This window comes from Cotesia glomerata, linkage group LG5 (assembly GCF_020080835.1).
Source record: "Cotesia glomerata isolate CgM1 linkage group LG5, MPM_Cglom_v2.3, whole genome shotgun sequence".
In the NCBI taxonomy this organism is placed as follows: domain Eukaryota; kingdom Metazoa; phylum Arthropoda; class Insecta; order Hymenoptera; family Braconidae; genus Cotesia; species Cotesia glomerata.
Window position 1 is genome coordinate 12,841,612 of NC_058162.1, and position 27,991 is coordinate 12,869,602.

Here is a 27,991-nt window from a genome sequence, read left to right on the forward strand (position 1 = left end):
TCTATCAATGCAACAGTACAATAATCAATGAGCGGAAGGATGGTTGCAGATACTAATAATTTTCTGATAGGAGTTGAGAAGATGTTTTTTCTAACTTTGAGACAATGCAGAGCTGAATTCACTTTACTGATTGTTTGAGTAATGAGATAGTTCCAAGATAAGTTTCTACTTATCTTGGATAAGTTAAATCAAACGTTAATCAAGTTTAGCAAGATCAGAAACACAATTTATTTTAAGAATTTCAGAGCCGTTATCTCTCTTCACAAAAATCTGTCCGCTTGTCACCCAAACATACTTGAACTTTTTTAATTTAGCCTTTTCTTTAGTTTGTAAAAGCAGTTTATATATCTCAGGCAGTAAAAATTCATTGACGTATATAGCACCTTTGAAGTTTTGATCAACATAGTCCGGAAACACAATTTTAGCTAAAAGATTTTTTGACTTGCGTTTCGAACTTATAATGAAATCACGCACTCGAGAAGACTTCAAATCAACAAGATAAGAATGATTAACCTTATCTTGTCTCGGTCTACTTTTATTTTGAAATTCGCGAACGCTCAAAACGTCACTGACCAGATGCGGCAACTCTAGGGCATTTAAAACAGCAGACTGAATTTCAGAAGGCGATAAATTATCAGCCACCGAATTGGGAATACCTGCAATTACCAACTCAGTTGTACTTCCTGATAGAGATGAAGTAGACGAAGTTTCTCTGTTTTCAAGATTGACTATCTTGTTCAGATCTGCTAGATTATTATGCATTGTATTCATATTAGATTTATAATCTTCTTTTAATTTTTTAATTTCCGAGTTCAACTCCGAAATTGACTCAGCATTTGTTTTTACACTAATCTTAACTTCCGAAAGGTCAGCCACAGTAGCAGCTTGTGAATTTTTGAGATCAGTAATTTGCGTACTAAGATCTTCAAGTTTCTTATTCACTGACATGTTCGATGATAGGAACTGTTCCATCATAGTTGTCATCTTATCATCAAGTGACTTTTCAAACCAGTCTGAAGGTAGCTGCAACATTTCTGGTGATGGAATAGATGAATGAAATACTGAGTCTGGACCAGGAGATATCGGTGTATTTGGTGTGACGGGTGATTTCAATGAGGTTGATACACGAGCTGTGGATAAGCGAACAAGTGAGGTAGATCCACGAGCTTTAAATGTATGTGTCACGATCGAATAGGTCGAGACAGCGGAGTTTTGTTAAAATGATAATTATTAAAGGTTTACTTAGATAAAGAGTTTATATTTCTGATTACCGGATGATTCTACACTTTCAAGTCTGTTTTTATCTCAAATTCCTAAGCTATGAAATAATTAATTGATCGCGTCTTTTCCGGTTGAATAATTGTTCTTTATCTATCCCGATGATATCGAGCGGCTTATATCATAGGGGAACCCTAGTTGCGACCCCGTGGCTAAGGTCAAGGGTAGTTAATGAACTGAAGGAAAAACAGGAGGCAGGTGGGTTTGGTGAATTATAGGTACTCGTGAATACCTCGTTTCTTACTGTAAGTTGGAAATCAGGTCTTATGAATGAGAAGAAAGAAAATGATTGGTTTCACACTTCAAATATATTCAATTTGTACTTACAAATTATTTAAATAGATGATACAAATTTAAGGACAATTGATAAATGCTGTTGAATATAATCTTCAATAACTCTGGATAATGCACAAATATGATTATAATTATTAATACACTTAACAAACTAAACTTTGCACAACGTTTCATAGGAGCTCCTTAATTTGAGTCTTTATAAATATATTGGTTTGGGTATTGAAACCCTAAATTATAATTTTGATTGTAAAAGCACCAGCTCTCAGAGCACCTAAGCCTCTTTAACGAGAGTAAGCAACTTTCAAAGAAAAGATTAGGTTGGCCAGCAAGTAGTTGTACTCGTCTTTATTTCTATGTTAGATTCTTGGTAGAATTTAACATAGAAATTTAGAACTGACGAGTGCGAGAGCCTTCGACAGTCTGAGCACTGGTGAACATCTTCAAGGGGTTTTTATACGATTCCCGCGATATTGTGGTTCCATAAGGGTATCGATTGTTACAGGTTACTACGTGTTAAGATACAGAAGTCAGAAGTGATATATGACCACTTATATTACGTGACTAAAGAATCTGTTGGTTTCACTTGATAAACGATGGAGCCTGCTCTTATTGACACTACTATTAACTGTTATCGTTCCGATTATCAAAGTGGAGATTGAATTATATTTTGTGGTTAAATCGTAATACAATAAATAAAAGGAAAGCAGCCCCCGTCATTTATCTCACATAAAAGAAGAGTGTAGTGGCATAAACTTCGTTCGTCACACCTCCCTGCCTAGAGTCGTCTTCGTCCTCGAAGACTCTTATTTAAGGTTAACTTATTTAAGCTTAAAACAGGTGAATGGTGATCGTTTGTGCCACTACCAGAAAGTGTAAATGTTTTGTGTTACAATTTTAATGCGTAATGTATGGCTTTTATAATTAGTTATAATTCGGAGGGATATTTGACGATTGACTAGACGTTGTATAGGTGTCCTGCCATTAACATTGAGTAACTGCATTCTCTGCAAGTCCACCCCTTGGTTTGATGTAGCTGATCAATCCAGGTAGTTGGAGATAGTTGGCAATTTCTTCGAACCTTTAAGAAATTAGAGATTCTTTTTGGCCATGATTGGTGTTCACGGTGCTTGTTGAGCATGATTGTGGTAAAAGGCATTTCAGCGTCGCCTTCTACAGAGCTTTGGAATTGTCTGTAGTGGCAATTGCTCTTTGTACCAATTTTATTGATAGTGAACTAACAAATAATCAGTGGGCACTTTGATTAATTGTTGAAGAAGGTGACATAGGCTCAGCTTCATGCAATTCCAGTTTGCCAAAAGGAGGACGTAAGTAGAGACAGCAAGGAGAAATTTGAGGTTGTTTAGCCCGTGCTTGAAGTCGTCCCAATTACTGATGAGGTCTTTAATTATAATGCCATACACGTGATGTAAGTAGCTTAGTGTAGTGTGTAATATTGTTAATTTATAAACTTGAAGCTTATTAAGAAAAGAATCGATTTTGATTAGGGAATTCTTACTCACTATGAAACATTGTTACTTATTTTACTATTATGGATTATTTGTACTGATACTTATTTGGTATAAATTGTACATTGCTTCGATAATATGGTTCAATATAATTTCTTTGGATAATAATTGCTTAAGATATACAATATAATATATAAATAGATCAATTGTAAAAACATCGAGAAAATTCTTTATAAAATTTATATATTCATAACGAGTAATCCCTTTCTTTGCATAGGTCATGACCAGATTTGAAGATTCCTTATTTCATAGCATTGGAATTTTCAAATTTATTACGTTAAGAATCAATAAATAGTATATATGTATAAAATATAATTGAATAATTAACAGAGAATAAGTAATATGATTTTTAAGGTGACCAAATATACATTATTATTAATTCTTTTCTCTCTTAGTAACAGTCTTAGTAAGTCAGTCTCAATTGTTTGAAGTCAGTTGATAATTTTTATTTTATATTTAGGTATACTATACTACTGGTTGTTCCACACAGGCATTCTTAATCTAGAAAAATTATATTGAGAGATAGTATTATAATACGTATTTCATTATATATTTTTGGTTGATTATAATTCTTCTAGATTATGGTACGAACATATAACTAGATTACACATGCTAATAGCTGGATAAATATTCTTATTAAATAAATCTCCCTATTGGAGAATCACACAATTAATGATTTATTTGAAATCAGGGGCGTAGGGGTAGCAAGCTACAATCCAAGTGGTCCCCATGAATTTCTCAGTGAAAGTCCTTAGCAGCTTCTTGGCATGTTGTTTAATTTCTAACATAGATATACGTGTACAAAGGAAACATACAAAACACGACTAAGCATGCATATAAATATAATAAATATGTAGATTGTTCAAATCCTTTCCTCTCTCCTGGTAACTACCTAAAAAAAAAGAAATGATGAGTGTTTAAATATTAGGTTATAGGAAGGAAAAGAATAATGATGATTAAAGATAAAGCTCATCATAAGAAGAATAATCATAATCAAAATAATAATCATTATTCTTGTCGTTATCATTATCATTAGTATTCAGTTTACGATGAACAAATAAAGATATTATATTCAAAGCTGTTTTTACTTTATTCAAGGTACGATAACCAGTCATTAGATCTTCATCTTCATAATACTTATGAGGGATCATGCATGATAAACACGAGCCAAGGTCAGAAAGTTCAAAAAGCAATTCTTTACAATCATCACATTTAATATGTTGTAACGAGTGGTTTATTTCCCGTACTTAAGGCCCCTGACAAAAATTAAACAAAACAACTAATTAACAACAAATGACTCTAATGCTGATTCAGGGCGCCACCAGGGTTATTTTCTCGGTTCCTGGAACCGGATGCCAGAGCTGAGCTTATTAATCTACAGGGAGAGAGAGTGGAGGAAGGTTGTTCTGAAAATGAATAAATTTTTATTTAACAAATTAACCGGTTTTTATTCAACAACAAAATTAACAACTCATTCACAACTCGTGCCCTTGCACGTACTCACTTACAACTACTTCACTTACAACTACTGGAGGATTTCGGGCTAAAACCGGCTACTCCAACTTAACGCTAGTCTTCCACTCGGCAAACCATCAACAAGTAGAAAACGTCGCACTAAGATTTGATTACCCTACTCGGCAAACCATCAACAAGTAGGGGTCGTCCAAGAAAATTCTTAATCCCACAGTACCCTCATATGGAGCGACTATACTGCAGTTTCTATCTTACTACCGTTGTACCCCACTTGGCGACTATACAACGGCTTCTAGGACTGTACGAATTGCTCTATTCGGCAAACCATCAACAAGCAGAGAACCCGTACAATCGCACACTCTTAACCCGCATAATCTCCACACACATATCCCACGCGTCTCAATACCAAACACTGACTCTACTTTTACTTTTATTTTCTGGATTACAAAATTACTCCAAAATTTTACAACGTTAATTTTCACTAAAATTGTTCAGTCATTAGCTTACAATAAAACCATAAATTATTCTCACGAATTAACAAAATTTACTTCTTAAAATCCCGGCTTAAAACCGACGCTTCTTTTATTCCAAATTTAATACGAGCTTAACTCTGCGCATTAACTTAAATTCTTTCGAAGAACATTCTTTATAAAATTAACTAAATTTTTACTCGGACGTAATCCACACAATAAATAGTTTCATAACAATTTCTACCGGAACAATGATATTAAATTATTGACAATTTTCCAGTACATGACTTCAATATATAAGACAACCCAAGTAGAAATTGGCAATCAAATTAGATAATTAATTAGTAATTTCTCAATATACAAATTATTTGCCGAAAGTTTATCTACGGGTACATCAGTCTTATCTGCTCCGAAATTTAGTAAATTAATTCTCAATAATTAATAACACGTGGAATAATTATTTTCTAGTAATTTGAGAATGACGATTGGATAATTAATAATTCGCCTCGGTGTAAAGTAATTACAGAAAATTATCCACGACGTTCAATTACTAAATGCGTCGCAGTTTTCTCAATGATTCAATTTCCGGTAATTAAAATTGTTTCCAATAAATAATTAAGTGATTTTCAATAAATGATAAAAATATAAATCAATAAAAAATGATTAATGTAAAAATAATTAATTACGTGGTAATTCAATTGCTATAAATTATAAAATAGTCCACGCATTGATTTTATAAATTTACTGCGTCATCAAATTCTCAAGGAATTTGCGCGCTCAAAAAAATGGACGACGTTGTTCGTTATTGGCTTGACCTCGGGTACTAATGTTTGACTGGTCGTGAGCTGCCGACTCGAATATTTCTCGATGTTCAGAAATTAATTAAATTTGATTAATCAAAAGATGAATTTAATTTAGCCAATCTTAAGATGTTAATAATTATTAACCAGCTGAATTAACAATTTAGATACTCACGACCTAAACCCAGGAGGTCTAGAACATTCCTCGGGTGTAAAATCCCCAGGAGGAATTGTTCACAAGCTAACAAATTAAATTGATTAAAATAATTAATTATTATTAAGCAAAATTATTAAACAATTGAATTATCCAAACTTGAATAAATAAAATGAGAAGTAGTGTGTTTGATGAGCCGGGTATATGGCCCCAAGGCTCATCATTACCAAAGTCCAATACCTGGTGTAAATTTGGTTGAAGAAACTCTATGGTTGATACTCGCTTCCTTCTTTGGACTTCTTGATGTTACTCGTTCCAACACTTTACTACTTCCCCGGACACCACGCATGGCTCGTCTATATAACGACCCCAAAAATACCCCCTCCTGCTCTCTCTCTAGGCCCGAAGATCGATGCGCTCAAATGCTAGTCGAAAAGTTATCGATCTCTGGTGACTTATCGATTAAGGGTAATTTACCCTGTTACACTCCCCCTTACCAGACCAGCAGTTGGGTGTATCGATCTTCAACCTCTCCAGGACCAAAAGAAAACAAAACTAACAGATGACGAGGTCCATTGAAACAAGTACACGTCCTCCTCATGGCCCACCAGGCGCAGGTATTGGGTACATTGACGTAGCCGTGCGTTGGAACTTGTGACCTAAATAAACTCTGGAAGACACTGTCGACCTTGGTTTAACAGAGTTGTTTGCTGGAACTAAACTTGACTAGGAATAGCACCCTGGGACACCTCAGTTCATGTCCGGGTATAACGCTTTGGACCTCCTGTCGACTCTGTAGACTCAAAAGAAAAAATTTTAGACTTCTAGGTGATACTGGTGTAGACCGCGTTGAAGTTGGACTGGGTTTTGGCTCAGATATGGGCTCAATTGATGACACAGCGTTGGTTGAAGCCTCCACTGACTTAAAAGACGTCTCCGACCCCGCCTCGTTCGAACAGTTTGGACACTTCTGGTCATCAGCTCCGTGAGCTTGAGATAGCATCTCAGCCTCCCCCTTACCAAACTGCAGCTAGGTGCTCCTACTGTAGTTGTAAATCTAGTTTTTATATCACGGAGCTGACAATTGAGACAAAAGTCACATGCTCTGTGTCTTTTCCGAATTTTTTATAAATTAGATGACACCGAGATCGGTATCTCGTACACCTGAATTTCACCACGAAGTCCATCCCCAGGACCAAGGAATAACCTAGGTCGGGTAAAATACACAATAAAGGTTCTCCAGCTGTCTGACTCGAATTATGAAAGGTGCTCCACTCTTACTTTTATCATCAGAGTGATTAACAAGAAGCACTCCTTCTTGGTCAGATACTCTTGTAGATCACCAACAACCAAATGTTTGAATATCTTCGTACCCTCTCCTATTTGATAAAAGATCTCTCACTATCTCTATCTAGTGTCTGTTGGAGCGTTAATAGTACAATGATGTTTACGAAGACATGTTGATGGTCGGTGAATCTACTTGTTGACTCTTTGCTGGTTCACACTGAGTTTTCAACTTCTAATTCTCACTCAGGAACAGATGCTTGTTCTGTTTCTGAGATTACTCCAGAATTTGTTCGAATAAAAATATCCAATATCTCAATAGTTTAATTGAAAGGCCCAATGATGATTTCCAGTTACGTAAAACTACTCAGGGACAGATGCTTGTTCTGTTTCTGAGTTTTTTTCAGGATCTTGTTCAAATTAAAATATTTAGGATTACCACAATTTAATTGAGAGGTCCAGTGATGGTTCTAAGCTTCATATAACAACTCAGGGACAGATGCTTGTTCTGTTTCTGAGTTTTTTTGAATTTTGTTCTGGTGAAAAATATACACGATTCCAATATTCTAATTGAAAGACCCAGTAATGGGTTTTGTCATAGGATACTCACTTTCAACACCTCCTCTGTACAGAGTGGTTCAACAAATCGCTATGCGATGATCACTTTTATTTTTTTCAGTTTTTTTTTTTTTTTTTTTTTTTGTAACAAAATTAACCATGTATCTTTTCATCAGAAACAAAAATTAACAGTCCATAATCATTCGCCGAATCTGGCCCACGAGAACAGAGTGGTAATCGAATGTCTCTCTATAATGTGAATTGTTTCCTCAGTCTTCAGTTCTGTTAGTAAGCACGTGGGAAACTACGAGTTATCACTAACTATTTTTTTGATGTTGTACAATTGACCCAGGATTTATCAAGTCTGATAGAGGTTAAAAAATTCGCCAGAGCAGCTAAAGGACAAGTCTGTCTCACCTGTCCTGCTTTATAGCAGATATTACAAACTAGCCTCCTAGGACCTCGACAATATTCGAATGTGTGACCCTGTTTCCCGCGGATCGTTGTTGATTGAGACCCGTGATCACTTGTGTTGACTCCCCCGAAGATGCAGGCACTACGCTTGACCTGGGTATTTGAGTATGCTCCCCGCGGACCTCTGTTGAGTAAGACCCGGGTATAATTGAGTCAACTCCCCCATAGGTGCAGGCACTACGCTTGACCTGGGTATTTGAGTATGCTCCCCCAAGGGTCTTTGTTGAGTAAGACCCGGGTATAATTGAGTCAACTCCCCCATAGGTGCAGGCACTACGCTTGACCTGGGTATTTGAGTATGCTCCCCGCGGACCTCTGTTGAGTAAGACCCGGGTATAATTGAGTCAACTCCCCCATAGGTGCAGGCACTACGCTTGACCTGGGTATTTGAGTATGCTCCCCCAAGGGTCTTTGTCCAACATTGGTTCCGGGGTTAACTGTGGTAGATGGTGATATTCTACCTCGGCCTCTTCCTAAAGAAACTCAACGAGAGTCACTTTCTGGCTCTTCAACGAGTCCTTGAGACCTAGTTCTCGGTCCACTTGGAGGTAACATTGTAAAATATTATTTGTTTCGTCCGTAAAAAGTTTTTTTTTTTTTTTTCCGAATTTTATTTTTTTTGAAATTTATTTAGTAACTTAAATTGTTTCGAAATTCATTTTGGATATTTACTTTTTGAAATTATATTAAAGAAATAGAATAAAAAATTTCTAATTAAATTTCGAAAATAAATTGCCCAAGAATAACTACATTAAGTAAAAAAAAATTTTTAAATTTGTAAATTATCGAATAAGATTTCTGTAAAATAGAATCTACAAAAAAAATTTTAATTTGAATCTACAAAAAAAAAATAAATTACATAAATTAGATTTGTACATAATATTGAAAATAATTTATCAATTTAGTTTCGAACTTAAATTTCCAAAATAAGTTTCAGGAAAAAATCCAAATCTAAATAAATTTCCAAATAATTTTCAAAATAGAATTTGTAATTAAATTTCGAAAGCTAGATTTCTAAAAAAATTCTGAAATATTTTGGAATAATAATTATTAAAAAATATAAAAAATATAATCTACCAAAGAAAATTCAAAATGGAATCCTAACAGCATTTAAGTTCTTAATTTGTTAAAATAAAATTTTGAAAAATAATTTTCTTAAAAAAAAAAAAAAAAAATTTCAAAAATTAATTTCTAAAAAAAATCGAACGATTTCGGAATTAAATTTCAAAATAAAATTTTCCAAAAATAAATCGAGAGAAAAAAAATTAGTGTTATCGAGGAGAAATTTAAGTTTATAATAATTATAAATAATTATTTCAATATTCAAATTAAACTATTGCAATTGTATTTAGATAATAACTAGAAAATTTAATTTTAATTTGCCGAAATACTCAAAAGATTAAAATAAGGAAAATTATTGTATGATTTTATTTTAAAAGAAAGTAAAATTTTAGTAAGCGGATTAAATTTTATAATAAATGCAAGTTTCGATAACTACGTTGTTACCAAGTGCGCGAAGACAATGCCAAAAAAAATTTTCCGAACTAGACAAAGGCGCTGACGTCACTAACCTCGGTAGCGTCGTGTAAAATTTTGTTCGAGTAATTTTTCGACTTTACTGCGTAGAAAAATTTCTATTGCAAGGTGTTAATTTTTACCGAGTTTTATTTGGTAATTATTATAATCGATAATCCCCTGAGTAGCTGTGACTCGTAAAAAAATCTACCACAAGCTACTGGGTATACTTTCTTTGTTGTAGATAATTTTAATCCCCTGAATAGCTGTGACTCATAGTTAATACTACCACAGCTATTGGGTATGTTGTCTTTGTTAATGTAAATTTTTAATCCCCTGAATAGCTGTGACACGTAGGCTATGCTACCACAAGCTATTGGGTATTGATGACACTTCCTGTTATAATAAATTTTAATTTCTTAATTACAGAATTAAGAAAAAGATAAATACTTAAAAAAAATATTTTTTGATAAAATTCAATAAACTTAAGTTTCACTATACTCTAAACTCGAGTAACTTTTTCCCAAACTAAAAATAGCTAATGACTGATATTATTTATTTAATTTTTAAATATTCAATAAAAATTTATTTATTTCCGGCCTTCCCTCTCTCTCTTTGGGTTTTTCAATGTTAGGGCGCCAGTGTAACGGGTGACCCGTTTCCGTACTTAAGGCCCCTGACAAAAATTTAACAACAACAATATATTCAACAATAAATGACTCTAATGCTGATTCAGGGCGCCACCAGGGTTATTTTCTCGGTTCCTGGAACCGGATGCCAGAGCTGAGCTTATTAATCTACAGGGAGAGAGAGTGGAGGAAGGTTGTTCTGAAAATGAATAAATTTTTATTTAACAAATTAACCGGTTTTTATTCAACAACAAAATTAACAACTCATTCACAACTCGTGCCCTTGCACGTACTCACTTACAACTACTTCACTTACAACTACTGGAGGATTTCGGGCTAAAACCGGCTACTCCAACTTAACGCTAGTCTTCCACTCGGCAAACCATCAACAAGTAGAAAACGTCGCACTAAGATTTGATTACCCTACTCGGCAAACCATCAACAAGTAGGGGTCGTCCAAGAAAATTCTTAATCCCACAGTACCCTCATATGGAGCGACTATACTGCAGTTTCTATCTTACTACCGTTGTACCCCACTTGGCGACTATACAACGGCTTCTAGGACTGTACGAATTGCTCTATTCGGCAAACCATCAACAAGCAGAGAACCCGTACAATCGCACACTCTTAACCCGCACAATCTCCACACACATATCCCACGCGTCTCACACACACTGACTCTACTTTACTTTTATTTTCTGGATTACAAAATTACTCCAAAATTTTACAACGTTAATTTTCACTAAAATTGTTCAGTCATTAGCTTACAATAAAACCATAAATTATTCTCACGAATTAACAAAATTTACTTCTTAAAATCCCGGCTTAAAACCGACGCTTCTTTTTATTCCAAATTTAATACGAGCTTAACTCTGCGCATTAACTTAAATTCTTTCGAAGAACATTCTTTATAAAATTAACTAAATTTTTACTCGGACGTAATCCACACAATAAATAGTTTCATAACAATTTCTACCGGAACAATGATATTAAATTATTGACAATTTTCCAGTACATGACTTCAATATATAAGACAACCCAAGTAGAAATTGGCAATCAAATTAGATAATTAATTAGTAATTTCTCAATATACAAATTATTTGCCGAAAGTTTATCTACGGGTACATCAGTCTTATCTGCTCCGAAATTTAGTAAATTAATTCTCAATAATTAATAACACGTGGAATAATTATTTTCTAGTAATTTGAGAATGACGATTGGATAATTAATAATTCGCCTCGGTGTAAAGTAATTACAGAAAATTATCCACGACGTTCAATTACTAAATGCGTCGCAGTTTTCTCAATGATTCAATTTCCGGTAATTAAAATTGTTTCCAATAAATAATTAAGTGATTTTCAATAAATGATAAAAATATAAATCAATAAAAAATGATTAATGTAAAAATAATTAATTACGTGGTAATTCAATTGCTATAAATTATAAAATAGTCCACGCATTGATTTTATAAATTTACTGCGTCATCAAATTCTCAAGGAATTTGCGCGCTCAAAAAAATGGACGACGTTGTTCGTTATTGGCTTGACCTCGGGTACTAATGTTTGACTGGTCGTGAGCTGCCGACTCGAATATTTCTCGATGTTCAGAAATTAATTAAATTTGATTAATCAAAAGATGAATTTAATTTAGCCAATCTTAAGATGTTAATAATTATTAACCAGCTGAATTAACAATTTAGATACTCACGACCTAAACCCAGGAGGTCTAGAACATTCCTCGGGTGTAAAATCCCCAGGAGGAATTGTTCACAAGCTAACAAATTAAATTGATTAAAATAATTAATTATTATTAAGCAAAATTATTAAACAATTGAATTATCCAAACTTGAATAAATAAAATGAGAAGTAGTGTGTTTGATGAGCCGGGTATATGGCCCCAAGGCTCATCATTACCAAAGTCCAATACCTGGTGTAAATTTGGTTGAAGAAACTCTATGGTTGATACTCGCTTCCTTCTTTGGACTTCTTGATGTTACTCGTTCCAACACTTTACTACTTCCCCGGACACCACGCATGGCTCGTCTATATAACGACCCCAAAAATACCCCCTCCTGCTCTCTCTCTAGGCCCGAAGATCGATGCGCTCAAATGCTAGTCGAAAAGTTATCGATCTCTGGTGACTTATCGATTAAGGGTAATTTACCCTGTTACAATGTACTTCTTCATCTATTCGAGGATAGTGGATGCCAAAATCATAAGAATAAATATTCAAATCAATGCATTTAGTACAGTAGGAAGCATAACCTAATTCTACCGCTGGTAGAAGCTGTTTACAACAAGATAATCCGTATCTTTTGCAACTATCCTCAATTTCTTGGGGCAAATAAATGGGTAGTGTTATTGTACAATCTTGGTGGAAGGCTTTAGGATTTCTCTTTTGTCCACAGAATGGCCAATTTTGGAAATGCTTTACCGGGCGTCTATTTCTTGGTTTCTTCAATCGGCGGTTATTTAAAAAGAGTACTTCCAAATTAAGTAATTTGTAATAAGGTAGTCTAGGGGGTGAAGGAACTAGTTCATCATGAGGATTTTGAATATAATGCATTCGTCTAGAAAACCAATATAAGATTTCTTCTCTATAATTACGAGGACTATGCCTTGTTCGGCCCGAGAGAAATGGCTGATAAAATAATTCCAAAGAGTTAGGAAGTTCAACAAAGAAATCCCAAGCTACTAACTCAGCTGAAGGAAGATTCCATTTGTAAACACTCCCTACAAATTCTTTAAGTATGTGTAATACATAATTATCATAGGGTGTTCTAATATGAACAGGAGTATCTTCATTAAATAATCTGGGTAATAATCTATTAGGAAAAAGGGGATCCTGGTAATATTGCTTTTTCCAACGTAGTTCCCTTTTATATTCTGGCATATATTGCTCAATCTTGTCTTTTACTATTGTTTTTACTTCTTCATTTACAGAAATAATATATGCTGCAAGGTAACCCCTGTTACCATGAGTGTTGAAGGATGATTCAGGTAAATCTATTTCGGGTAGGTTCAAATCGTTACCGACTATTCGAACAATGAGATCAACAAAATCTTTAGTTATACCTCTAGTTTGTTTGAAAGGGTACATTTTAGGATTAGGAGAATAATAAGAAAGATGCTAGAATTTAAATTTCTTCAGGTATGGGTTGTAAAGTTAGGGTTCGTCGAATATCACGCATTTCTACGTAGATAGATTTAGATTCATCCTCGGGATTGGTTGGTGAGGTTGTTAATGATCTTACACTACTGGAAGGAATGTCATATATATGCGTTTCAGGTTCAATGAAAGTAGGTTCAGTCTGACTGTATGATTCAATAAGACTATTTCCAACTGGTTTCCTGGAATTAAAATATAATATGTTAGTGATAATAATAGAAATAATTAGGAGCATGCCAAAAATAAGATATGATGTATTGAGATTAGGATGATTATGGATGACAACGTTCTGAATTTTATGTAAAATCTTGTTTAAAGTAAAATCATATGATAACTGGTTAGGGATAGAGGTGGTTGGTTCAGGAAATTCTAGCTCACAAATATTGGGTCGAATCTGTATTAAGTCTAATTCATATGTAGATTGGGAAGTGATGACTTCTGAGTCATTTAAGAATCCAATTAAATTAATGTCATTAATTATTAAAGAGTGGGAAGGATCGGTTAAAGTAAGTATTCCTGAATCAACAATCTCTATTTTATCTACTATTTTGTAATGACTTATTTCCTGTAATTCAACATGTGAAACGGAAAATAACCAACCGGTTGCTTTTTCCAATGATTTCCAATATGGTCTGAAATCTTTATTTATTTTAATAATGCATTGAGAGGGTAAGTTGCTTCGTGAATGAGTGGTCAATAAATCTATTTCGCAAATTGCGTTTGAGGTATTTTCGAAAAAGACAAAATTTGGTTTGCATACTAGGAAATCTTTGAACTTATAACAATGGTTTAGTTCATCCCGGGTTATGGGGGAATATCGGTTATTGGAGGACATTAATAGATAATCAGAGCTAGGTTGTATGAACGCGGACATTGTTTTGTTTCCACATTGTTGTGGAACTGGATAAGGATGAGCTTTTAAGAGGCTGAATTCAACAGAGTCTAAAAGAGGAGCTTTTATAGAAAAGAACAAGAAATTTTGAAAAAGGTCGAATTTTACTTCAACTTTTCCTAAATAAATATCATCAGGATCAATTAGTAAATTGCAACTTGTACAGTTTGCTCGAAATTCCTTTAGGGCTTGTGAAAGTACTCGAGGACTTAGAACTCGAGGACTTAATTTTCCCGACATGGCATAAGTTACTGTCTCTATTACATTATTGGCATGATCAAGGTATTGAGAAAAGTATTCTCTGATATAAATATTCCATTCTCTTAGATAATTAAAGTATATTGGAGGTGATGGATTAGTCTGATTAAGGAGCTTAATGATGTCTTGCACTAGATTGTCATATTTCCCTTTGACTTTAAATAAACGTGCTTGTTCAAAGAAAAGTTCAGCGTCAATGATTTGGCTGTACTTATAGATATGAGTATGTATATTTAATATCGTTGGAAAAATGTTACTTAAATCCATAATATATCTACGGAATATGACCTCTTTATCAGAGTTTATGGGTATTGTTTGTTCATTGTCTACCTGTAATAATCGACTTAGCTCAGTTAATTTCAAGTCTATTTGTTGAATCATATGATTATAGAGATTTAGTTCGATATACTGACGGCAATCTGAAAGATTAATGTATGCTTCGCATTGTTGATCAATCAAATCTATTTGTAGATTAGAAATTGTTGGTCTCAATTAAGTTCAAGATCAGTTAGGTTAAATAGTGTTACTAATTTCCAGTTGTTTCTGGTGAGCCGGACGTTTTCCAAATACTCGAAGTAAATACCAGTTTTAAAATCAAATGGCCGGAAATTCACAGCACTTCCATTAGTAGTCAAGATCACAGCTGATATGATGAGAAGAATTCCCAGATAGAATTTCTCCATTTTGGGGAATATTCTAAAAGAAAGTAAAAGAAATTATATAGAAAAATGAAAAATTTAATCGTGTTTTTGTAATAATTGATTGTTTATTGATTTGGTTTCTTCATTTGAATATGTAAGTTGTGTAATGGTAGGACATGTGGGAGGAGTAATAGGCTCATTGGTAATACTATGTGGTATATAGGGATAGAGTCGTTCTCGACGTTCGGAATTTTTACTATCATCCCTACATATTTTGGTCTCAGTTTCGGGTTGGTCTTCACCATTAAAACGGAGATGTAATAGAAGGTTTGTTACGGAATCCCATAATGCACCGATTAGCCAAATACTCCATCCGTATATTGCATGCAATGCGTAACCATGAATTAAGGTATCTAAAACAAACTTAATAGCTTTAAAGGTCAAGTAAAATCCAACTACAGTTACACTAAAGGTTCCAATGGTATTAAAGAAGTTATAAACTTTTCCCCATGCTTTACTTAGGGTTTCTCTAAATGCGGCTTCATCGATTAAAGAATTAATTTTTATAGAACTATCTGCTATTTGTTGACCAGTTGCTCCCCTAGCTATTGTGTGTAATATTGCGGTGCGTTCGATGGGGAACATTAAGTGATCAGTTAGTCTTTCAATATCGGCGTCAGAGTAAATACCACCTGTTGCTAAACCTTGTGCTGAAACGTAAGTCCAGGAATAATTGGTAGTCATTGAAAGATGATGTGGAGTAGGTACTAGCGAAGGTCTAGGTGTAAACTCATACCAAGCGTTTTGTAAACGGTAGACGGGTGCTAAAAGAGGGTTACAGTCTATTTGAGTACCGGTTTTTACTAATATATGTGTTTTTGGTAACATAAAATATGGAACTTCGCTCTCTCCACGTACTACTGGTAATTCCTGATAACAATGTTCAGTTTCTCTACATTTTACTTCTACAGGTGTACATTTTGCGAACCTTATCACTTCTCCCAATACATGAGCAATATATCCTGGTTCTTTGAGGAATTGTAACGCGAATTCGTCGGGTGCTAATGTGGCGATTATGATAGCGTTTTGTAAAACTCTTCTTTCTATTTCACAAGATTGTTTTATTATGTCATTATATAATTCAACTAATTGTTTATGGAAATGTTGTTCAAGGTAAACGAATTTAGTATTAACATAAGTGAAAAGATCCATAGATTTTGCGTCTATTTTATTTGATGTTCTAAAGAAACTACCCTTTTCAATATCAAGAATAAAAAGTCTAGGATGTTCGGTACGAATTAAAGTAGATATACAATTCACGAATGTGTCCGTTGCTTTCAATGCAAAAGTAATGCCATCACTGATAACCGAGTAAACCTCATTCTTACTAGCAGGAGAATAGATTTTATTAGCTTCGCCTTCGTATAGGATAGAGAATTTACGAGAATTACAGTGATCACGGGGTAGTGTTTCCCAATAAGTATTTCCACCTTCCGAATCAATACATTCACCACGTCGATGGAGACAACGAACTCCTGATCTTAATATGATTTCGTCTTGGTCTAAATTAACAGATGCTAAATAATCTTGTATTTCAAAGGTAGCAAAACCCGTTACAACTACGTCATCCCAACTTCCGTAATCGTCGGTATAAGATCCGGTTTTACAATTACCGCTAGTAGTGTATGATCCTACCAATTTAATTGGGGTTCTAGTGGTACCGTTTCTAACAATTTGAGAGTGTGTGGTATCGTGAAGAGTGTAAATACCAAGTTCATGAATTACTTTGCATTGTTCACGCGATATTTCTTTAATAAATTCGACGTCACCATTTGGAACTCCGAATAAATGATTAAGTATACCGCAATAACTAATTTTCCTATAAATTAAAAGCTTGCACTGAATAACTTGTACATGAGTAACCTTTATTGATTGTAACAGTTGCACTTTTGTTTTAGTGATTGTTGGTTCCACTATAGGTAGCTTACAATCTTTGATGTCTACTAATGATAATGAGGTTATATTTATTAATGGAGTGCTGCAGTCGTAGGCTATAAATCCCATAACTGTTGGTATTACCCATAGAATCCAAGAGCAAGAATTAATCAAATTCATGACTTCCAATCCTAGTGAACATAGAACATACATATTAGTCTGAGGTATCACTATAAGATTTTCGTGTGTTACAAATTTTTAATTTATCAATATGTTTGAGTGAGCGTTTATTGTTTTGTCTTTGATTATGGCAGTATTGTTGTCTAGTAGTTCTGTTATAGTATATGGACCTTTATAATGAGAATCGAATTTACCTTTACGGGGTTCTTTTATTGCATAAACCTGATCTCCAACTTTAAAGATACCAGGTTTTATGTGTTCGTCATAATTTCGTTTTGAGCGGTGTTTAGATTTATTTAATTGATGGGTTGCTAGATTTCGCATATCATCCATCCGATTTATTAAGTCATGCAGATATGATCCATAGGTTTGGGTTTTATCAGGAGGGGGAAATGCACTAGGTATACGAGCTCTTTTCCCATAAATTAATTCAAAAGGAGTAAAACTAGTTGATTCATGCATGGACGTGTTATATGAAAACATTGCGAAGGGTACAAGTTTATCCCAATCTTCGTATTTATTTACATAATGTTTGATAAATTCGGTAAGTACTATGTGGCTACGTTCTAAGGCTCCATTTGTTTGAGGATGATAACCAGAAGTAGTAACTTGTTTGATTCTAAATAATTTAGCTAAATGATGAAATATTTTTCTGACAAACGATCTACCCTGGTCACTCAGTATTACTCGAGGAGATCCGAATTGTATTATTACATTACGAGCTAAAGCATCGGCGATAGTTTCGGCCTTAATATTAGGAATAGGTACAGCTATACAATATTTGGTTAAATTATCTTGGACGGTTAAAATATGTTGATTTCCGGACGGAGTTAAGGGTAACGGTCCTACCGTATCGATTGAAATTTTATCAAAGGGTTCTGCGGGAGTATCAGTAATGATCATTGGTTCCTTATTTTTAATACGGACCAATTTTTGTTCTTGGCAACTTTTACAGGTTCGAATATATTCAGTAATATCATCACGCATATTAGGCCAATAAAATCGTTCGCGAATTCGGCGATATGTTTTAGTAATGCCCTTATGTCCACCGGTTAGACTTTCATGATATTCTGCAATTATGTCTGTTCGGATATCATCTTCGGGTATGGTAACATTACCATGGCAAATTGTTACTGAACAATCACAATTTCCTAAATATTCTTTAAGCAAACTGGTAATCAATGATTGATTTATTTCTTCAAGCATATCACCTGTTTTTGAAATTCGTAATGTCTTGATATTATACCGTTTGATAACGTCTTTAAAAGAATTTAGTAGAGTTTTAAAGTTTTGAAGAGAGAATTCATCAAAATGATTTTTCTTAATTACTGCGCTGAATATTTTATATTTACCATTATTGGTTATTAATATTTGATTTAGTTTAGGCTTTTTCAATTTTAAATCTTGGGGATCTATTTTATCAGTATCTATTAATAATCTAGAGACTATAGTAGTGAGCTCACAATCTGCAGGAATAAAGTGTAAATAATTATCTCTAAAATACGTTAGATTTTCATTAGAAGTATGAATTGATAGGTTTAGGTCATCTGAGACATCAGATATCCCAGGATAGTATAATTCATTAGGAATAGTGTCGGCTATTGATTTTTCAGTATCGAAGGTTGGAGGTTCCACCAGCTCCTCTTTTTCGATATCTTGAAATGAAGAAAGGAGTTCGGGTATAACTGGCAAAACCAGCCCAACGTTTACTAGCTCTACCTTTTGTATAGGTTCCGTTAAGATCATCCGATTCTGTGTCGGTAGAACTACGAACACGAAAGGGTGTTGAACTACCTACTGGATCGCGAAAGGTAACCAGAGATTTACGTGGAGTGCGGAGTGAATCTATACCACGGGGATCCCAATAATAACTATCAGAAGTAGATGAATGACCTGAAGTCAATTCAATGACATTAGGTAGAAGAGGCATCCTTGGTGGCATTTCAGGGGAAGTATCACTAGTATCAGAATCATCGACATAAGTTATTTTAGTATAATCTTTGATAGATGACGGCTTGTCTGTTTCCTGATCCTTCAATGGAGGAATTTGATTAGGTACAAGGCTAGGGAACCCGCTATTCCTGCCCTGTGCAACCGGAGGAATAGGTTGGGATTCTTTTTGTTTGAATAGGGAGATCTTTGCACTGGTCCGATTTTCTTTAGAGCTGATTTAAGTTTAATTGGAGGTGGTGGTTTCATCATTGCATGTCGTTGTCTAGCTTCACCTGTCACCTATACTACTAACATTAGATAGGGCAGCTTCCTTTGCAGCTTTCATTCGCTCTGCATGTTGAGCGATAGAAGTGGATAATCGAGCAGAGATTTTTGCCTGCGACTGAGGTACAACTGGTAATACCACCGGATTGCGAGATAATGCATCAGCATTTATATTAAATCTACCGGGTTTGTAAATGAAGGTATATTCATATTCTCTTAATCTAATTCTCCAACGAATCAATCGCTGAACTGGCGGTTTGACTGAATCAATCCATTTTAAAGGTTCATGGTCACAGATTAATGTGAAATGCTGTCCATATAAATATGGTCGAAAATGTAATATTCCATAAACTACAGCGAGACATTCTTTTTCCATTGTGGTATAATTCATTTCAGGAGGGCTCAATAAGCGGGATAAATAAGCAATTGGTTTATCCTCACCTATTTTACCTTGACTCAATACTGCTCCAATAGCTATGTCAGAGGCGTCAGTAGTGAGAATAAATGGTTTTGTAAAATCGGGATATTGCAATACCGGTGTAGTGCATAAAGCTTTGCGCAAGTCATCAAAAACTTGCTTGATGCTCATCTGCCCAATTAAAAGGAGTGTCCTTTTAAGTAAAATTACTAAGGGGTTTAGCACGAGCAGAGAAATTTTCTATAAATCTGCGATAATAACCAGCCAAGCCTAAAAACTGACGAACATTGGTTGCGTTTTTAGGAATTGGAAATTTTTCAATAGCTTCAGTTTTCTTAGGATCTGGACGTACACCACCGTTACCAATGATGTGTCCTAAATAAGCGACTTCCAAATTCAGAAATTCACACTTATCGGTTTGTAATACCAAATTTGCATTTTTCAACCGATTGAAAAGTCGTCGAACACGAACATTGTGTTCTTCCAAAGAACATGCAAAGACAACGATATCATCTAAATATACGAACAATTCCTGATCCTGTAAACCCAAAAGAACCTTATCCATAAGCCGTTGGAAAGTGGTAGGAGCATTTTTAAGACCGAATGGCATTCTGGTATATTCATAATGACCATTGGGAGTACTAAATGCAGTTTTAGGTTGGTCCTTTGGATCCATGCGAATTTGGTGAAAACCACTTGCTAAGTCAAAAATAGAAAAGTATTTTGCACCACCTAGTCTATCGAGTATTTCAATTATATTAGGTAGAGGATATGCATCACCTTTTGTCTTTTCATTTAATCGTCGATAATCAATGACCAAACGCCATCTTTTGTTTCCTTTTGAATCTGGTTTCTTAGGTACAATCCACAATGGTGAATTATACGGAGAAACGGATTCAGTAATAGTACCGTTCTCTAATAATTTTTCAACCTGCTTGGCTATCTCTTCTTTGTGTACAGGGGGAAATCGATATTGTTTGACAGATACAGGGATTTCATCCACAGTTGGAATAGAATGAGTTATTTCAGTGGTAGCCGATAGAGGATCACCGGGTAAATGAAAGAGATATGGAAATTCTCTAATTATAGCGTAAACATGTTCTTTCTCAATTGAATTTAAATGATCAAGTCGAAGACTATCACAGATTCTTGCGAATCTGTCTTGATCATTTACTTGTTCACCAGGTTCATCTGAATCATCGAAGAAGTCTTCAGATTCTTCACCATGATCAAAAGGAATTAATTCCTGAGGAGGAATGTCTAAGTCAACATCTTCTTCATAGGCATTAATAGCAATTACATAACAGGTATTGTTACGATTGGTTACTATACAATTTCCGATGAAAATATTTTCATGTGTTTCAATACGAGGTAAAAATCCAGTTTTAAACTAGAGGGTATAAGATTAATTGGTATCACAGTGCGAGTTCGAGCTTTTAATGATGTAAATACTGAAGGTTCAGGTTCAATTTCGGATGATTTGATTGAATTTTCAAATGGAATAGGCATAATTGGTTCTGAACTAGCAACTATAGTTTTATGATGAAAAGATATTTCTACCTTTTCTTTCTCTAAGAAATCAATGCCGATTATACCTTCTGTCTGAGTAGGTAAGGGGTCATTGAGAACATGAAATTTCGCCTATCAAAGAATGTTATCTCAGTGGTTCCTAGCGTGTTAATTTTATTGAGGGTGATTCCTTTAAGATAAACAGAATCACTAGTATTGATTCTTGTACGAGGGGCTAAAAGCATCTTTATGAATAATATTTATAAAGTCGGCTCCGGTGTCGACTAAAAAGCGAGCACTACCATATAATATTTCAGGAGCATTTAAAGTAACGACCGGCCCTCTTCCACCTTGGTTCCTTGTCCACATTACATTTGTTCGATTGTTAAAAATCTGACCATTGATGGACGCTTTTCCGTTTGATTCGTCAAGGCGTCCTTCTGGCGAATCGGATCGGAGTTTAAATGATCCTTATTAGGTACCGGCGATTGAGAATTACCGTTGTTTCTATTACTATTATTGTAATTGTTATCGTAGCCGTTATTAGGTCTATTGTAATTATTAGTAGGATTATAGTTAGGGTTATAGGTTGAGTAACTATTATAATTAGGAGGGTTATTATAATTAGGCGGATTGTTGTTTTGACCGTTGAAGAATGGTTGATACGGAAAATTATAATTTACAGGGGGTGAATACATTTCCCGTGGAGGATACTGATAAGGTATTGAAGGTAGATAAGGCATATGTGGGAAATATCCAGGCATTGTAAAATAGGGAACTGGTTGACGAGGGGATATACTCCTGGACCGTAAGGGTGAGCCAATGCGTCGTTCATAATTGGGGGAGGAGCTACGTATTGGTGACTTGTTACGAGGGGATGATGGTCTATACCCATCATCTCGGAAAAATCGAAATGGGATTGCATCTCGCCGATCTTCGTCTTCAAAATTAACCATACGTGTCTTACGGGATAAATCTGTATTATTGGGTTGAATTGCTGCATAGGCTAAGTAATTTGAATTTCGGTGAGAACTCCCTTTTAAATCTTCTTCAAGACGTAAAGCAATTTTATATGCATCATCAAGGGTTGCAGGATTTTGAACGCTAACACCATAAATTAAGTCGTCTGGTAACCCGCGTTTAAAAGATTCCAAGGCTAGTCCGTTTAACATTTTCTTCATACCCGATAATTCGTTTTCATTATTAAAACTTTCACGTAATGATGCCATTGCACTTGTGCATATTCGTTTAATACGCGTATAATAGCTAAGTAATGATTCATTTTGTTTTAATCTAACTGCCTGAATATCTGCGCAATATTGAGGATACGATTTCTTTTTAGAAAAATATTCTTTTAATGCGTCTTATAAATTTTCTATTGTTACTATTTCTTTATCTTCTAATGCATCTCGTGCGGTATCTTTTAATTTTGTACGAACTTTAGTAATAAAAGCAGGTTTCTGTTCCTCAGTAACTAATTGTAATGCTTGTTCTACATCCTGCAAAAATGAACGTAATGGCATGTTTTGCCCATCAAAATTGGGGACCATTGCTAATGCTTGTGTCATGGTAAGATTCTCTCCTAATGAGGTCATGGTTCGATCAGTAATCTCGAAATGACGAGACATTTCCTGAATTGCTTGCTCCATGTTTAGATTTTTAATATTCGATTATTTTTTTTTTTTAAAAAAAACTTATTGTTTATCTAATTTTAACATGCGTTCTATTACAAGATAGAGTTCCTTAATATTGATTCGTAATAAAATAACGGATGCGAGCAAATCACAGAATTGTTTCTGATTATCCCTAATAGGTTGATTCAATTGCAAGGTTAAATTTCTGGTTTTGTCTGAATTAATGTCACTACTAGTACTTGAAACCTGATTATTAGAGTTTTCAGTTTCTGGAATATTCTTAACTCTTTTTGTTTGAGATCTTAAATAATATTGCTTTCCCGATTGTTTACGTTTCATTATGTGTAAAATGTGTTTTTATAAAATATTTTTGACTTAAAAATATTCAATTAATAATGTTTAATAAATATCTCTTTTATTTATTCTCGTTGAAACAACCAAAATAATTTAAATCGAATAATTCTATATAATCAAAATATTCAAATTTTATCAGTGGCTCTAATTCGTCTTCATGAAGTTCTAATAAGGAATCTATAAATTGAGATATAAAATCTGATGTGATATCTGGCCTTTCTTCTATTGGTGGATATATTAATTCTACTTTATTACTAATTTCTCCTGTACTTGTTGTACTGCTTGATGATGATGATGGTGTGTTATCGATTTTTATAGTTGTATTGTTAGTTTGAGTATCTGTCTGTGTAGAGTCGCTATGTGATTCAATCTCCTTAGTAGAAGGATACAGTGTTTGACGCAATCGTTTGCTAAGCAATATCTTTGATTTAGCTCTACGACCACGGATTTTCCTCATTCGTGAAAATAAAAAAACATTAGAGAAAATCAATTTAAGTTCCAAATTTTTCCACTGAATGATTTAGGCACAGTGTAGGTTAATCATTCAACTAATCCAAACAATACAGGGAGCGCAACGCAACCTTTTAGGCGCCGTCGCAACTTTCTTTTGTGTAAATTTTTGTGTAAATTTTTTTTTTTTTTTTTTTTTCGTTGAACGATTTAGGCTCTAAACAGGTTAATCATTCAACTGGTTAAACGAAATAGGGAGCGCAACGCAACTATAAAGCGCCGTCGCAACTGTTTTTCGTTTAACTTACTAATCATCTATTAAATCCTCATCAAGAATCCAAAACGTTATTGCTATTTTGGACACCCAATGTACTCGACAGATCAACCAAAAATATTTTGTTTGATGGTCAATTGACAGATTTAACAGATAATGCAAGAAAGTGATGTAATACTCAATGTGTGGGCTTTGATTATATTTTGTTTATTTGATGTAAAATAATTTATTCTCAAAAACCGGCTGTTGTAATAGTGTTATGTAATAAGTGTTATGAAAATTGAGTTTAATTAAGAATAGATGACTTTACACAGAAAGAAACTCTTTCACCAGTGTATCCCACCGCTGTCACCAAATTTTCTACTGTCACGATCGAATAGGTCGAGACAGCGGAGTTTTGTTAAAATGATAATTATTAAAGGTTTACTTAGATAAAGAGTTTATATTTCTGATTACCGGATGATTCTACACTTTCAAGTCTGTTTTTATCTCAAATTCCTAAGCTATGAAATAATTAATTGATCGCGTCTTTTCCGGTTGAATAATTGTTCTTTATCTATCCCGATGATATCGAGCGGCTTATATCATAGGGGAACCCTAGTTGCGACCCCGTGGCTAAGGTCAAGGGTAGTTAATGAACTGAAGGAAAAACAGGAGGCAGGTGGGTTTGGTGAATTATAGGTACTCGTGAATACCTCGTTTCTTACTGTAAGTTGGAAATCAGGTCTTATGAATGAGAAGAAAGAAAATGATTGGTTTCACACTTCAAATATATTCAATTTGTACTTACAAATTATTTAAATAGATGATACAAATTTAAGGACAATTGATAAATGCTGTTGAATATAATCTTCAATAACTCTGGATAATGCACAAATATGATTATAATTATTAATACACTTAACAAACTAAACTTTGCACAACGTTTCATAGGAGCTCCTTAATTTGAGTCTTTATAAATATATTGGTTTGGGTATTGAAACCCTAAATTATAATTTTAATTGTAAAAGCACCAGCTCTCAGAGCACCTAAGCCTCTTTAACGAGAGTAAGCAACTTTCAAAGAAAAGATTAGGTTGGCCAGCAAGTAGTTGTACTCGTCTTTATTTCTATGTTAGATTCTTGGTAGAATTTAACATAGAAATTTAGAACTGACGAGTGCGAGAGCCTTCGACAGTCTGAGCACTGGTGAACATCTTCAAGGGGTTTTTATACGATTCCCGCGATATTGTGGTTCCATAAGGGTATCGATTGTTACAGGTTACTACGTGTTAAGATACAGAAGTCAGAAGTGATATATGACCACTTATATTACGTGACTAAAGAATCTGTTGGTTTCACTTGATAAACGATGGAGCCTGCTCTTATTGACACTACTATTAACTGTTATCGTTCCGATTATCAAAGTGGAGATTGAATTATATTTTGTGGTTAAATCGTAATACAATAAATAAAAGGAAAGCAGCCCCCGTCATTTATCTCACATAAAAGAAGAGTGTAGTGGCATAAACTTCGTTCGTCACATATGATCAAGAGGTGAAGAGCTGGCAGACTTGAAACTAGAAACTGAGGAGGTGTTAGAGCTAGTAGATTTTATCGAAGCAAGTCTCGTTTTTGCATCTAAATTTCCCAGGAGATAGTTAAATTTTTTTCTGCAACAATCAGTGAGCGGCCTGTTTTTTACATAATCTCGTGCACAACCAGGATGAAAATGCTGTTGACAAGTGTTACAAATAACAGATGATTTAACAGGTCTCTTGCATTTGACACATGTGTCAGGCACCAATGGCATAACCAGAAGATTGGAAGTAAAATTACTTCTCAATACACACACTGTTGGTACTTTGTAAATTCTCAGGCCGTAACAATTTGATGCTCAGAACACACTGTAGATCTTTTATAAGTTCTTGAACTATAGTCATTTGATGCCGAGAGTCAATTTGATAACAATTTACCAACAGAGCAGTAATCGAATGGATGATATCTATCGAACCTGGTAAACCTCAAGTGAGAGTTGACATCAACTGACGCTAATTTGGCTAACAGCCCACTGCACACTAAAACCACTGTCAACTTAACCTCTTCAATGATGAGCAATTTATATTTAATTATTTTGCAATCCACAACGAACAAATAAGGAAAATTTATATGTCAATCTGCAGATTGCAATTTGTTGCTTGCAATATTTCTGAAACAAAAAATGCCCGGGGGCAATTTACAGCAGAAAAATATTCCAAAGACAGAGCGAAAAATTAAGCGTGTTTATGTACTTACGGAGAGAGAGAGAGAGAGATTGATTGATTGATTGATTGATTATTTAATCATGCCAAGGCACAGGCCAAATGGCAATTTTAAATACAAAAATATTTACAACTTACATAATAATAACAATAATAATAATAATAAGTACATAAGGTATAATCTTAAGAGACTATAATTAGAACTGATTCTATAATTAGAACTGATTCAACTAACATCTCCATATTTACGCTCTCAACTAAATATTAACAACTTAGATACTAATATAAGCATCAAACTAAGTTAGTTACATTAACGCTTTCAAATTAACATAAAGTTTTCTGATAAATAAATTTTATTTATTAATTGTCCAAATTCAGTAAGTAATCAAAAACTTTATTTTTAAACACTTCACTGCTACTCGAATTCACAATTTCATCGGGTAGTTCTTCCCACAGACGAATCACAGTTACTATAAATGAATGCTCCATATAGGTAGTAACAAAATGAGGTAATTTGAAAAAGGAATGTTTTTTAGCTGCTAACCTACTAGAGAGAGAGAGAGAGAGAGAGAGAGAGAGAGAGAGAGAGAGAGAGAAACATGCGCACGCCGCACGGCTTACAACTATAGCAAAAAGCGTCGTTACAACTTTTGGTCTTAATTTTTTCCATCTAGCCTCCTTTCGCAACGCGCGATAAGGAACTTCGTTCCAATATTTTTGTGTTAATTTTAAAAAATAAAAACAAATTGCTTGGATGGTCCCATGACTGGATCAAGTTCAATAGTTATTTAAAAAAATTAGTTTGCGATAAAAAATTTATAAAGTAAATAATTGTATTTTTTATCAAAGTCTTATTAAGGGGTTAGGGGTAGTCAGAATTTTCAAAAAATCAATTATTTTTTTTTTGCGTTTTCGTTATGTGTAATATCTTAAAAATATTCTCTGAAAATTTCAAGTCGATCCGATAATTAGTTTTTGAGTTATTCGACAAATAACAAAGAGAGCTCGGGTACTTCAAAGCGCTCGGGAGCAGATAGCTAGCGGCAGCTTCAAGAAACCCCCTTTTAGGGTTCTATTGTCATCTATGAACTAAGACTTTAGTGTATGTAGTGGTACCTAAATTTATAAATACCTAAATATATATAATTACAATTTCTAAAACTAAATTAGAAAACTAAACAAAAAGGTCTTGGTGGTAGAGGTAAGCTTACAGGAAAAGTAATAGACAAATTAACTGTGTACTATAGTTTATCAATACGTCGTCATTGCGATTCTATTGAAGATATGAAATCAGCTATTATGGCAACTTTTTACCACTACGGTTCGACTGATGAAAATCCGAATCATGATATGTGTCCCAAAGGCGA

At 34.3% G+C, this 27,991-nt stretch overlaps 1 protein-coding gene across 1 annotated transcript; it reads right to left on the reverse strand.

Moving 5' to 3' along the window:
• LOC123265216 (serine-rich adhesin for platelets-like) lies at window positions 1-26,321 on the reverse strand. The gene is made up of 2 exons (XM_044728872.1): window positions 25,912-26,321; window positions 1-1,178 (listed from the first exon to the last, which is right to left on the reverse strand). Exons 1-2 carry the CDS (start codon window positions 26,174-26,176, stop codon window positions 196-198), a joined length of 1,248 nt encoding a protein of 415 aa, XP_044584807.1. The 5' UTR covers window positions 26,177-26,321; the 3' UTR covers window positions 1-195.
• Window positions 26,322-27,991: the final 1,670 nt, after the last annotated feature.

Coding starts and splice junctions, on each gene's coding strand:
- LOC123265216 (XM_044728872.1), bottom strand. CDS start 26,176: ATGCCATTGGTGCCTGACACATGTGTCAAATGCAAGAGACCTGTTAAA. Junction 1,179..25,911: donor CAGCTCTTCACCTCTTGATC/ATATGTGACGAA, acceptor CGATCGTGACAC/ATACATTTAAAGCTCGTGGA.